The 14,447-nt window shown below is 38.3% G+C and overlaps 2 protein-coding genes across 9 annotated transcripts in view; one reads left to right on the top strand and one right to left on the bottom strand.

Moving 5' to 3' along the window:
* The window catches only part of LOC109030233 (prolactin-releasing peptide receptor), a 384,812-nt gene extending 382,758 nt beyond the window's left edge, over positions 1-2,054 (top strand). For all 7 annotated transcript variants that reach the window (XM_019041087.2, XM_019041086.2, XM_072303433.1 and 4 more), the window contains one exon: positions 787-2,054. Coding sequence is in view for 1 of the 7 variants with exons in the window: in XM_019041089.2 (XP_018896634.1) it covers positions 787-831 (45 nt within the window). In the remaining 6 variants the exon portion in view is untranslated. The remainder of the gene's footprint in view (positions 1-786) is intronic.
* LOC109030201 (ADP-ribosylation factor-like protein 3) lies at positions 1,805-13,933 on the bottom strand. Of its 2 annotated transcripts, XM_072303437.1 has the most exons (4): positions 13,298-13,933; positions 12,053-13,160; positions 9,604-9,864; positions 1,805-5,452 (listed from the first exon to the last, which is right to left on the bottom strand). In XM_072303437.1, exons 2-4 carry the CDS (start codon positions 12,053-12,055, stop codon positions 5,174-5,176), a joined length of 543 nt encoding a protein of 180 aa, XP_072159538.1. In that variant the 5' UTR covers positions 12,056-13,160; positions 13,298-13,933; the 3' UTR covers positions 1,805-5,173. The 2 variants fall into 2 exon arrangements, with proteins under 2 accessions (XP_072159538.1, XP_018896582.1); XM_019041037.2 differs by having other exon boundaries at positions 12,053-13,933.
* Between the last annotated feature and the right edge of the window lie 514 nt (positions 13,934-14,447).

The following is a 14,447-nucleotide window of genomic DNA, read 5'->3' as shown; positions in this document are numbered from 1 at the left end:
TTTGCGAGGAAAGCTCCGTACTCCTAAAGAATGCCTTTCATGCTTAATATGTTAGAGCGCCTTCAACTTCGTATGATACTGTGCAACACCTCTGTTGTGAAATAGTCGCTTAAGGTGCTGCGGCATACTGTGGCGCGGCGGGCGCAAAACGCGCATTAGCGCCTACAAACCTAACAGGATACTTCAAGCATTGCGTAACGCGTGAAGTATCCCTGTAAGGTTTGTAGGCGCCAGTGCGCGTTTCGTGCTGGCAGCTCACCGCTCCGCTCTGAGTTAGGCTCTAATATTTAAACTCGCGAAATCAGCGTTTTTCAACTCATGGTTTTGAAGTGTTCGCACACTATGCATTGATTATTATCATTTAAATTTATGAAATAAAAAAATATGTATCAAAGGAAAAAATAATGTGTGTTTTGTAAATATTAAGGTAGTTCCGTGTCAAATTTAACGATTTCCAAAGCACTTCAATTTTTTCTTGAACATTTTGTGCTTTTACTGTGCTGCAGCGTGGTGTACGCGCAACCAATTGCCGAGTTCGCATTTTTCCAAAACTCACAATGCCCGATTACAAAAACCTGATCACCGTGCTTCCTATTTCTAAAAAATGTACTCAATGTTGTATTGTAACAATTGCATCCAATTTCCTTTCGATATTCGTACATTTTTCTCTCTTCGATCTTGAATCAAGCTTTTCGCCATGTTTTGACGTTCAATTCAATGTGTCATTCATACCAGGGCATTTACGTTTTACATGTCATTTATTCTTGTTTTCTTGTTTAATTTCAGGAGGACTCAAATCCCCAAATGGTGAGATCATCCTCACTTCTGTGATGAGAATGCAGATTTGGAACGAGAGGCTTTTCAAAATATTTGGAAACCTGGGCGTGGAAAAATTGCGCAGCCTTTAACGAAAGGAAAGATATTTTTAAGTGAGGTATTTTTGAAAAATAAAAATAAAAAATCTTTCTTTTTTTAAAATATTTGTTTTGTACAGATGCAGTCAGGCACGGTATTGATGTTAACTTACAAAATTTCCCCGTATCTTTCATCTTTTGTACTTTTCTCTATGATAATTGTTAATTATTCTGAGGCTCAAAACATAAAATCTCACTTCTCCATTTTTAGCCACCTCCAGTTTCAGTATTGTAATGAAAAAGTTGAAAATATATGTTTGATGGTTGAATGTTGGCTTACAAAGTATTTGATCTCATTACACTAGCTCAGCTATGGCAGCAAGATTTATCATTCTTTTTCCTCAGCTAATTTTGAGATAAATTTCCTAAGTGTCATTATCTGGCATGAAAAAAGCTTTACATCTGCGCCTAAAAATCTTTACAAAGTGATGTGATTTTAAAAATTGTTTGGAAAAATTAAGTCAGAAATGATCAATTCCGCGATCAACGATTGTGAAGTTTTCAAATATGCCATAAAACTTAGTAGTCTTGAACGATAAAATGTATCTGATTATCGGATGTTCACATGCAGTAAGATCATTAGGATAATCAGTCCTAACCAATGAAGAGACAACTGAAGTCCATGTACAGTGAACAAAAATGTTAGCTGGCATGTCGTTACCAGAGTAGGAGTACACGAAAAGGCAGAGAAAACAAATTGTTTGACTATTGCTCACTTTCTGAATTTTCTTCGGAGAAGCACTAAGCTTACGTAGTTTTCACTATTTTTGGTGAAGTCTGTATTTTTCTAATGAATTTGATTCTGGAACGATGAAATTTATAACATTTTCTTTTGAAAAGAAACATTGAATCTGCAAGGTATCGACTCAGCTGTCATGCTTTATTTATTCCCCAGAGCAAGAATACAAGAATGCCCATGAATAGTTTCAAACTACAAGTTATAAGAATTAATGGAACATTTTTTTTACGTTGACTAGGCAAAATAAATTTTTTATCCTTGTTGTAAATAATGTTTTTAATGCTTGAGATTTTGTTACTCTATCGATTCTTAGATGTTGATCAATTGTATATTTTATGGAATTATTAGTAGATTATTAAATGCTATTGTAGATTGTTTACAATAAAACTTTGTAAAAGTCATGAATGTTGAAATCATTTTCATGTATTTCGTAATTTATGTATTTTTGCTCATCGAGAAAAAAAGTGCTCTGTTTACATTGAACGGCGTTCCAATTGGACAGAGACAGTGTATAATACAGTGAGACAGCACAGGCCAGCAGGTAGGCATATACATCCACGGTGGCACCATCTTCTATTGTCCACGTTTTTCCACCATATCTTGTCTCAAATATTTTCATGTAGAGTCCCTTTAACGACTAACGGTTGTGTGATAACTGATTCAAGTAGGCAAATTGGGAAACTAGCAGATAAGCTACCGACACAAGGCGGGCCAAAAACCTCACTTTCTTTGGTGAATTCAAGAAATTTACATTGTACAATGAGTGTACCGCGTTTAGCAGAAAAGATCCAAGCCACATCAGCCACTGCCATATTTAACTGGGCAATTTAATTTTTTACAAAAGAACGTTTATGCGGATTCCTTTGAAATTCTTAAGGAATTTGCTTCCTACGGTGCTGAAAATTCACTGAAATTTGCACAAAAATCCGTACAACCGTTCCCATGTAAAAAATGAAATTTACCCGATTAAATTTGGCAATAGCTGATGTTGCTTGGTTCCTTTTTGCCTAACGTGGTGCATTTTTTGGTGTAACTAACTACTACGCTTGACTTTTTCGGTGTAACGAGCGCTCTTCTTGTTTGAAAGAAAACCATTGGCGGATCCAGCAAATTGGCAACATTGTTTTTTCTCCGTTTAAACCTAAGGAAATATATCGATACCCGAAGGGGCCAGGTGCTGCGACAAGAATCGATTATTTAGCATAGGTTTAAATGGAGGAAATCCGGTGTTGCCAAATTGCTGGATCCGCCTATGAAGAAAACCCTCGCTTTCTCATAAACCTGATCCATATGACTCTAGCCGCCTCCGAAGAAGGGACAAGACCTTAGGAGCCTCAGTAGGCCAATTACGGAACTCGAACAGGTCAGACGCAAATGATTACACAGTTTCAATCAAGTTTGGAATAATAAAAAGGTTAATTATTCAAATTGATCGCCACGCTGCAAAGTTTAAGTTGGAGACGTCACGCCGGTCAAAACTTCCTCGCGAATCCGGCGCGGCGCACGGTGGATCGAATCAATGGGAAAGGTCGGACAAAATTTGGAAACTTTGAATGCTTATAACTCCATTTATACAAAATTTTGAGGTTTTAAAAGTGGTTCCATTGGTTTCCTTGTGAAATTTTCCTCAAGGGGCTCGCCTTACAATTTCAAAAGTGACAGAATAAACATCAAAATTGCAGTTTTAGTCAAAAATTCTATGTCCGACCTCCGCGATTGACTCGATCCACTGTGCAGCGATCCGAAGCGATTAGCTAATGCTACCAGCATACATTTAATCGTATCCTCCTATCTATCTATTTCATTGGATCGGTTTTTCACACTGAAATAAAATGATGTATTGAAAAAATAATTGAAAAAAGTTTTCAAAAAGTTTTTTATTCTGCAAACAATGAACAAATCCAACCCCGCGTTGTTTATCAGGAAATCCGTTGTTCAATGGGAAATTATCAATGTTCAAAAAATGTTGTACAGTTACTATAAAACTTCTGGTTCTATAGTTTTTTTTCCTATTTCGGAATTTAAAGTAAGAAACATTTATCCTTGCTGAAATGTTAATTTTCAAAGTGTATGTTGTCTATCCACAAAATGAGATTGCGTAAAAATTTGATGGAATGCATGGTTTCACCTGCGACTGCCTCAATATAGGCCTAGTTTATGAACTACGATAGATAGTTGGACGTTTCTAATCAAACGAAATAATCTATATTTATACAGGCCTGAAAAACAAATATCCAAAAATCTAGAATACTTACACGCTTTTTTTCTTAAAATCTAATTAAAATGGATTCCATGTCTTAAAAAAGTTTAATTGATCAACTTTTGCATTGTTATTCAGACTGCATTTTGCAAAAAAGAACGACTATTTTTTCTTTTCGTGAGTCCCACGTATTCTGTGACTAGTCTTGCTTGCTGGAGGTCTCTATTATCTTGCAGAAGAAACTAGAAAATTAACAGTCTCTAGTTGTACACTAAATATATTGCAACTGAAAGAGAAAATTACTGTCTTGGCTGATAATTCATTGGCCTTCAGTTAATTAAATAAACTGCATTATCCAGAATCAAGTTAATTAGATGTTGCCTAACTCCCCGTCCAACGTGTTCGTTCCTTCTTTTTTACATTTTTTCTGTGCGAAACGATCGATTGTTCCTTGGAATTTTGTGATTTTAAGATTTAACTCTACGAAAAATTCAAGAACAGATTGAAGGCGTTATGTTCTTTATTTAGTTCTCCAACAGGAAAGTAAAACATGCAGTGGCGTGGCGTGAATGATCGATTATCGATATGTCTCCATTTGAAGCCATGGTAAAGAATCGATTATTAAGGTGTTCGCTGCGAACACCGTGTTTATCAATCCTTTTCCATAGGTTTGAATGGCAGATCTATCGATAGTTCGCAAAGTACGCCACGCCACTGAAAACATGGGAGAAAATCAGTCAATAATACAAACTCAGTTACCTAAGTAGCACAATACAACGAACATATTGAGATATATTTGACATTCAATGAACAATTTCAAATTGTTTTACCATTAAATTATTTTCATAGAGTTTGGTGAATAAATGCCAATTTGAAATGGTTACTAAAATTATTTTCTCTTCTCGAAAACAGGCACTTTGTAACGCGAGAATAAAAAAGTGCACATCTTTTCAATTGAATCATTTGTTTTCAAAAGGGAACAAGTCTATTCCTCGATGAGTCTTAGTTCTATATTATCTTTTTATGCAAGCCATGCAAAAATGGACTCTATCCCATTTCAAAACAACTGATTCAATCATACTGCAATGAGCTTCAATAAGATGAACTCCTTCAATTTGACGATAGGCAACATATGTTACCTCAATGCAGTAGTGAGAATTACTTTTTTGAAAGCAATTAATTTCAACCTATTTGGATGGATTCTAATCAAATCTGTCCGATTGTAAACATGAAAGTTGCACGATCTTGGCAACATTGCAATACTGTTACTTCACTTTTCGCAAAATGCAGTCGATTTAATCGGTTCCAGTACTTTGGCGGCTATTTCTTTTTGACGTTAGCGCTGACCCACTCGATTCCATCTTTGATCCCTTCGCCAACGATGGCCGAGCACGCCTGAATTTGCCAGGGTCTGTCCCTGATCATGTGTAAGCTGAGTCCTTGGGCGATCTCTGCCGCCGAACTTGCGTGGAGCAAGTCCTGTTTATTAGCGAAGATCAACAGTGGAACTTCTGCCAGTTTCTCGTCAGCCAGTAGTTCCGCCAGCTCGTATCCAGTCTCTTCCAGGCGTTTTTGATCGGCGCTGTCTATCACGTATATCTATCGATAAAAGTGGGAAAGAATTACTACATTACGATCAGAATATTGTAAGTAACAGGATGGTGGTATAAGGCTGGGTCTCAGAGGCGGATCCAGCAATTCGACAACACCGGATTTTCTCCATTTAAAACCATGCTAAATAATCGATTCTTGTCAGAACACCTGGCCCCTCCAATAATCGATACATTTTCATAGGTTTAAATGGAGAAAAGGCAGTGTTGCCAAGCTGGATTCGCCAACGCTGGGTCTACATTAATCAGGGTTGCCAGAAAATTTAGAAAGACAAATTCCCTATAGCAATTCTAATCAATTTTGGTAAAATTACATGACATTAGAGGCTATGCGGCTAGGTTAGTAGTTTTTTTGCAGTTTGAACAGATATTTCCTGAAAGTCTTGTATATCTTTTTTAACATTTTCCAGGAATCATATTTCTGATCTTATATATGTTCCTTACTTAAGTCCATAGAAGAATTTTCAACTCTTCTCTCAGAAATGCTTTCCTCATTGAAAGAAATTTGGTGACACTCGAATGTGCATATACGGTGTCTTTCCCTAGGATGGCACCATACCTGTAGATTCTGCTAAAACCACGTGTTCCCTTTTCTTGCGTGCTAAGAAAAAATGTCTTTTGAGTATTCGAATGTCTCAAAGTCTGTTCTGAAGAAATACGATTTTACTGGAAAATGTGTAATTAACATCCGTGAGTTTTTCAGAAAATTTTATCTAATCCAGTAGCCTGATTGTCGAGACCTGAACTGGCTATGTCGGCAAGATTAGACAAGAAATAACCATATCTGCGCCGTGTATAATATATCGATTTTTGATTTTTGTCGTGCTGACATTTTCAACAATTAGGCTGCAGGTTACCAGAAAATGTTAGAGGAACACATAAAAACATTAATTGCCAATACATATTTCAGCGGGAACGATTCAGCAACATTCGAATGTTCATACGACGTTTTTCCTTTGAGCGGGGGCATTAGTGAGGCATTAGGGACACAAATGGGTGCGCTCGTCCCTGCAAATGGGAGCGGCGCTTCATTAAAAACAAACGATGCAGGAATTAGGGACGTGACGTCGTGGTTGACAGACGACCCCTGAAATCGCCACTTTTGCGGGCTCGCCCTGCGTTCATTCCGCCGGTTTCGCAAGGGGGGCGGACACCCCCTCCTGAGGGGGGGGGGGGCAGTTTAGACACTCGGATAAATTACTCCTGCTGCGCTCCTGGTTCATTCATGGAAGCGCACGATCCACCTATGCAGTGACGTGGTGAGCTTTGCGATACATCGATTGATCTGTCATTTAAACCTATGGAAAATTATCGATAAAAAGGGCGTATGTAACGAACACCTTAATAATCTATTCTTTACCATAGCTTCAAATGGGAAATATCGATAATCGATTATTCATGGCTCGCCAGCGCTCCAGACCTATGTCTGAATTGGGCCTCGTTAAGCAGAAAGGAACTAAGCCACATGAGCCATTGCCAAATTTAACGAGGCAATATAATGTTTTACAGAAGAACGGCTGCGCGGATTTTTGTGACAATTTCCATGAATTTTCTGCATAATACAAAGCAAATTCCTTAAAATTTCCGAAGGAGTCCGCACAAACGTTCTCTCATAAAAAATAATAATAATAATAATATCTTTATTTGTTTTTTTTGGCTTGCACATGGCTTCTACAAATGCGTCGAATTTTTCTAAACAAGAAACAAGAATAAACATATGTATATATATATATATATAAAAATAAAAAAATAAAAAAAAAAAAAACAACAACAACAACAATGATATCAACCTGTCCCATTTATAAATTCGTTGATTGAATAGGGACATTGCTCAATTAGATAATGTCTGACCAGGGCATTGTGGCTTCGGGGCTCATCTTTAATATTTTTCCTTATGTTTAAGGTTCCTTATGTTCCTTATGTTCCTTATGTTCCTTATGTTCCTTAAATTAAGTTGCCTCGATAAATTTGGCAATAACTGATATGACTTGTTCTTTTCTGCTAAACGCGGTCCAATTGGCCCTTCTGCCACCATCCTACGTCCATGGAACCGCTTATAACATGAAGACCGTTCACGCACTAAAACTCAAACGGTTCGTTCAGTCACACATCAGTTAAAACCGTATTCATAGTTGTTTCTTACGCAGCTCCTTTCCTTAGTAAGTAATGAAATAAAGCTCGATTTTTCAAAAAATTGTTGGGTCCAGAAAAAAACGGAGGTCATTTGTGGATGTAGTATGCAAAATTCATACAACATCCATAAACTGATTGCGGTAGACGCACGGGTCATAAGACAGTAAGTTGTAATTTTTTAGCCAACGTGCGGTAAAAATTAGCATAAAGCTGTATCAAACAGCGTATCTCTGTAAGGGAAAATTGTGCTCATATGATTTTTTGCGATTTTCAGCTTTATACTGATTTTTAACGCACGTTGGCTAAAAAATTCCAACTCACAAAATCCATCCATCAGATGACCGATATTTTCAACGGTGCAGATTCGTGGCTAGTGTGTAGGAAATGAGACTCGGTTTGACAAACTCTCTTCGCAAACCACTGAGCCGGATTCTCAACACTAGGTAATCCTCCACTCTTAATGGGTTTACATTTCAAGGACAGTGCGGTGAAGGGGAGAGGGGCTCGTAATTTCGTCAGGCGGTTAAGGAGGGGCGACGCTTTCCCGAAGATGTGTTCCGTATTACAGAGTCATCGTGTAAATAATTCTTCGCCCTGAATTTCCGACGAGGGAACAGGAAACTGAACCAACGACTTACTAAGAAAGTTACTCAACGAGGTGAACCTGTGCGTCATGTGGAAGATCCCACGATTCGGAGAAACCCAAAGCTCAGTGAAATTTAACACAAAAACTTATGAAAGTAAAGTTCCGCGAACCGTGGACGGAATCGGCTCAGGGAGGACATGGGTTAAATTTAAGACCAGGTTGTTATTTATTGGCTTTCTATGTTTGCTAAGTATTTCCAGAACGCTTCGCTGAGCTTGGGAGCGTTTTGAAAGCGCCTCAATGCCCGAATTTAGGCCTTCATTCTACATCACAGAATATCATCTCAAGTTTCACATTTAGGGCGGAAAAAAGATTAAAGTCCTCGCAGACTGCGTTGCAAGATTGATTTGTGAGAAAATCACTGGCCATGCCTCATTTCCTTCAATATCTTCGAATGATGCATCCTTTGCTGCCTTTCTGAGAAAAAGCGCCATGTGAGTCTTTGCACGTTGTCAAATTTCCTTTGGAAAACACAAGTTTTTTTAGAGACTTTAGAGAAAAATTTCCTCTACGTTTTTAGAGATTTTTTGTTTGTTTTTGTAATTCGATCCGGAGTATTCAAAGATCTAAAAAAAATATTCATAACTTTTTCTGAAAATACATTTTTTATTGAAGGAAATTTGGCAACATTCGAATGTTCATACGGCGTTTTTTCGTGGTTCAACAACCTTGCGTTTCAATTACTGAACGCGTTGTAAAGTCTCTTATGGCGCCTGGATGCAACTAATCGTGGTTTATGGACGCCTGGGTTGCATACACAAAATCTTGAAGGCGTTTCAGTTTTGCTTCCGCTTTCAGCGATATAACGCGCCTCACACACCATTTCAAGTTACCAAAAATACATGGAGTAAGAAGGAATGGAACGGTATGTAAAAGGGGTGGTAAGAAGGCCGTCTCCTCTGGCTTTTCTTTCAATCTCAGAAGTATGGTGTCCTGTTCTTTGATTTGCTTTATCCTGAAAGAGAACTATGTTATTAGATAGTGTCTTTCTTATTTACGTTTAACGTTCGAATTTTCTCGATCATTTTTGCGTAGCAAGGTAGTTAACAGCAAGACGATGTCAAAATTCATGGAACACGTATCTCAATAATTTACGTGCATTATACCTTTATACTTTTTCTCATGTGATGTACGGACTTTATTTTGCAATAAAGAATTATACTATTTCTAACATATCTATAAAAAGTACTTATATGCATAGGGAAACTAATCACACATACGTTTTTTCTAAAATGAGCCAGAAATGGAAGTTTCTAATCACGAAATATACTCCATATATGAAGAGTACTATGAACCGAGTCTGTCAGACATCAATAAAGAGCACTAGCAGAACATAATACGAAAATGAAATGAAAATTTACCAGCACATCGGTATGATCGAAGTAATTCCTCCAGTAGGGCCTGATTTTCCGCTGACCACCGATGTCCCAGACATTCAACTTGAACCCTTCGGACTGAACGGATTTTATGTTGAAACCTTGAGTCGGTGTGATGTGTGCCACGTCCTCTGCTGCCAATTTCTTTAATATCGTTGTCTTGCCGGCATTGTCCAGTCCCAAGAGTAAGATTCGTATCTCTTTTTCTGGCTGGGATTTCAATTTTCGGAGGATGGAAAGTAGACCCTGAGGATTTTAGAAAAAAATATCTTCAGAATTGAATTCCAATGTGCATCTAGATTGAACATTTCTCCCATCAGCTGGTAAGTTAAAAGTTTGATTTTTTTTCAATGTTTTATTTTATTAATCACTTATGTGAGCTCGTAATTTATTACGAAACCTATAAGGTACATTGCGATAGCTTTTAGCCCGCCATAGCTAACTGAGGTAAAGAGCCTATATAAAACGTGCTGCACACAAAGCATTCTCTAAGGAATTCAATTAATATTTTAACTTGCCATGCTAAAGATGAACGCCAGATGAGTACTTTAAATTTGCCAAATTTTTCCGGATAAAACGCTCATTTTGCGAAAAGTAATGAATATTCCTCCTGCAGTTTTCATTTCACTCGCAAATAGATATAATCTTTGAAAATTTCAGAGAAAAATGTCCACAAATTTTCCAGAAAATTCATATCTCTTCAGAAGATATTTGGCAACGTTCAAGCGCTCATAGAACGTTTTTCTTTAGCGCGACAGGGTTACAAACGGGATGGAGATAAAAACATAATCCACTGTGTGGAACGTGGCTTAAAAGGATAACAGAGTGTGATTCGCCTTCACTTTGAACAGTTAGGCAACTATTTTGACGCGTGAGAGCTGTTCTTGCCTTACCGATCAAAACGAAGGCGAGTGATGCTCCACGCCGCAAAACTTAGTTTGAATTGGGTTATGAACTGTGATTTGCTTTAATTTTGAACGAATGAACAGTTAGACAACTATTCCAACATTTCCTAAGTAGTTTATCAGAAATGAAAAGATGCAATGTGCTTTAGTTTCAGCTCAGTTAGACTTTGGAATTTTCAATGTGTCTTTATAATTTAACGAAGAATTTAAGTTTACGAGAATGAACAATAAGTTTTCTTTTGCAACGTCTAGACTGCAAAAAAGGCAGTTTTTTTTTTTTTTTTTTTTTTTTTTTTTTTTTTTTTTTTTTATCAAAGGAACAAAAATTATTCTGAATATACATACTGGTAAACATAGAGTTGAAATTACGGTGGTCTCGATCATCCACGATTTGGATATTCACGATTGACCGAAGGGGACTGATTTCTAAGCTGTATGGCTAAAAGTATTTGATTTAAAACAGGCATTTCTAAAAAAATCCATTGATTTGATCGGGCCATCAGAGAACGTAATGTGCAAAGAAAGCCAGAAAAGCCATCGCGATGTTAAACGAGGTTCTCTGGGATCAGAGAATCTCGAAGGAAAATAAACGGAGAATTTACAGCGCCATCGTGAAGAGCATAGTTACGTACGGGAGTGAGGTTTGGCAATTAAAGAAAAGATCCGAGGATATCTTACGGGCAACCGAAATGGACTTTTGGCGAAGGTCTGCAGGGATCTCGCGGAGAGAGCGCGTTCGTAATGAACGAGTGCGTGAAATAATGGGAGTTGAGGAAGATATTGTGCACGATATCAAAACCAAGCAGCTGGTTTGGTATGGACATGTGCGGAGAATGGCAGATAGTAGGTTGCCCAGAAAGGTATTTGATTGGGTTCCTCCCGGAAGAAGGCGGCGTGGACGTCCAGTAAAAGGTTGGCGAGAGGGAGTGGAGGGGGAGATCAGACGGTGTAATCTGCCCTATGATTTGTGGGAGGATCGATTCCGATGGCGATTTGGAGTCGCAGAGCGCTCTAGTGCGCTGAGGTAGCGGCTTGATATGTATGTATTTCTAAAAAAAACATTGTAGTAAATATTTTTATGGTGTATTCTTTTTAAAAAAATAGACTTGACCATGTTTGACGAGCAGACCTATTTAAAAGACTATCAGAAATACCCGGTTTCTTTGCCGCTTATTTTGGAGGACAGAGGTTTATGAAGGCCTCTTTATTCTAAAAATTTTACTACTTGGCTAATCGAGACCACTGTGTAAATAAATACATAGGTCTCGATACACGATCAAATTCTCGAACCAATTACCATCCAAAGACAGGAGTCATCAGTCCTAAAATCGATAATTTGCTTTATTTTCAAAAGAAAACATGACATGAATGCTTTGTGCGGCAAGAAAATGTTGAATGGAAGCACTCAATTTTGATCAAAGAAGGCTGTCACATGGTGACCAACAGTCATGAAAATGGTCTACTTTGGTTGGATAAGTGGTTCGGAGTTCGATCGTCTATCGAGACTTCATAAAAAAAATATACTTGACCATGTTTCTGGAAGAGACTCAGTTAGTTCGCCTCGCCGTCGGAAGGAAGCGGGAGCTGCGGCGCGAACGCCGGCGCGGCGAAATCAGTCAAAGCGCGAAGATTCGATCGAACTATGATTTAATTTCAAAAATAAATTACTTCATCTCTCGAGAGAGGCGCCGGCATGGAGGCGCGCCGCCGGAATAAAATTATTACAAAACGAATTAAAATAGCAGCCCGGATCGGATCGCCGGCGAATTCAAACGCACGCCCCGCTTTTTAAAGACGCGGAGCCTCGCCGGTTGCCTACACGGCCGGCGCTCCTGCTTTGAAGTTGCCTACGCGGAGGCGATCGGGCGCTCCGCCGCGGGATAATCGGGTCGCTCAAATTACGTGCCTTTGTTTTAAAACGCTTCCGAGTTCTTGGGATGCAAATTGTGACGGCCTTTAATTGTATAACGTGATCAGGCCCGGTCTCTTTGAGCTTTTGTCGTCCGTTCTCGGTGGACGGGTTTTCTCCGGTTAGCCGACCCGTAACTTGATTACAATTCCGCGGGGAGCTCGGTGAGTGACGACGGAGTTTTTCGCTTGGTCGATTGGTGGCACCACTGCGACGAGTTAGCGAGTCTGATTATAGGGATGGGTCTTTTAAAAAGTTCGATCTTTGAGGTTGCTTCTCTTGAAGCTTGGAGGATGGGTTTTTTTCTCTTCTTATCAAACGCGAATTCATCCCATCGTTAGCTCATGCACTTCACTTCGAGACCAGTACATTATACGTCGATAAAAAAAAAAAGATTTCAACTCGGGGTTAAAGTTTCAGGAGGGCATCCTGCCTTTACCATATGTAGACACAGGAAATCCAATGCGATATGCCTTTTGGCCGTTTAGTTAATTTCACTCATACATTTGCAGGAAATAATTCAGTTCCGGAGATATTTTAAAGGAAAAAAATTGTTTTTTTTTTTTAAAAAAAATAAACAAATAAATAAATAAAGTAAAACAAAATCACAAGAAGCCTCTAATTTGATGAAAATATCACATTGAGAGGGCTGCGACTGTTTTCGAACTACAGTTTGTGACAATTATGTAAAAAACCCGCTTTTCAGCACGAAGATCCCGGATATAGTACTATTTCAAAAACCAAAATCCACGATGAACTACAATCGTGATTGAATGTAAGTGATTTTCATGGTAAAACGACTCGGGTAACGTGTAGAGAGCTGGAGTTGTTTTTGCACCAAACACTTTAACAAGTTTGTAAAAACCTATTCGTTAATGCGGATACATCGACACAACTATTTGAAGAACTATTGCGAACGATGATCGAGTTATGAACTGCGATTATGATTGAAGATCAGAGGTTTTTCCTGAGCGACGGCCATTATCACTCACAAGTGCCTGTTTAAAAACGTCAACACTGACCACCACTCGCGATACCGAACGATTCAAAAGTTAGTCTCCAATCAGAATAAAATTAAAAACACGATTTAGTTGAAAAAGTGGAAAAAATCACGCACAAAACTTCTGATTTGTCCGAACAGAGTGTTTGAGCACATGTCACGAAGTAAAGGCCGCTTTATTTACGTGAAAGTTTGGTTGGTCACCGTGGCAACGGGTGGTGCCGTGCGTTGTGCTTCGCGAGACCACTTCCTTGTTCCGCGTCCCCTCATCCCAAGTCTCTACCCTTTATCCACATCGAAACAGCTGTTCTCGATCGATAAGCAGGTTACCATTTCAAGATTTAAATTTAACGTTTTCATGCTAAAAGGAACAATGTGGAAATGAAGTAAATTAAAATAATTGCATTTATACAAAATTCGAAGCCGAAGCGCATAGTTCTCTCTGAATTTATTCAGTCGCACATAGTTCCTCTTAGCATAAACTCAATATCCCAAAGCCCTAACAATATTGATAGGGATATTGCATCATATCACAGGTCTGCAAAACAAATTCCTTTGAAAATCGATGGGAATACAACGTTTGGCACTATCGCACTAATGTACAATTTTCCGCGCTGATTGTGAGTCCGAAAATGACCTAAGGTTCACAGGGTTAAAACTAGAATGTACATATTATATTTTCATTCGAATATCTCGAATTGGGAAAAATTGGTCTTGCCAAAATAATATCCGATCACTTGAAATACTGTGGAAAACGAAAACTCCTGTATTTATCCAATTATGCAAAAAGCCCATCATCGGATCACGAATAGTTGTATCGAAGTAACCCTGGGCATGTGTTTAGAAGATTTGCCCAAAGAAGTTCCGGTTCGTTTTCACAGATTTATTTACGGCCTGTTTTTCTCTAATTTTGGATTGATTTGTTAAAATTTTATGTATTAAAGAGTGACAATAAAATAAAAAAAAAATAAATAAAATAAAAATTACTGACTCAAAGGGCTCTTACCAGTACAAA

This window comes from Bemisia tabaci, chromosome 8 (assembly GCF_918797505.1).
Source record: "Bemisia tabaci chromosome 8, PGI_BMITA_v3".
NCBI lineage: Eukaryota > Metazoa > Arthropoda > Insecta > Hemiptera > Aleyrodidae > Bemisia > Bemisia tabaci.
Note: the sequence above shows the minus strand (reverse complement) of the source record. Positions and strands in the feature narration are given on the sequence as shown.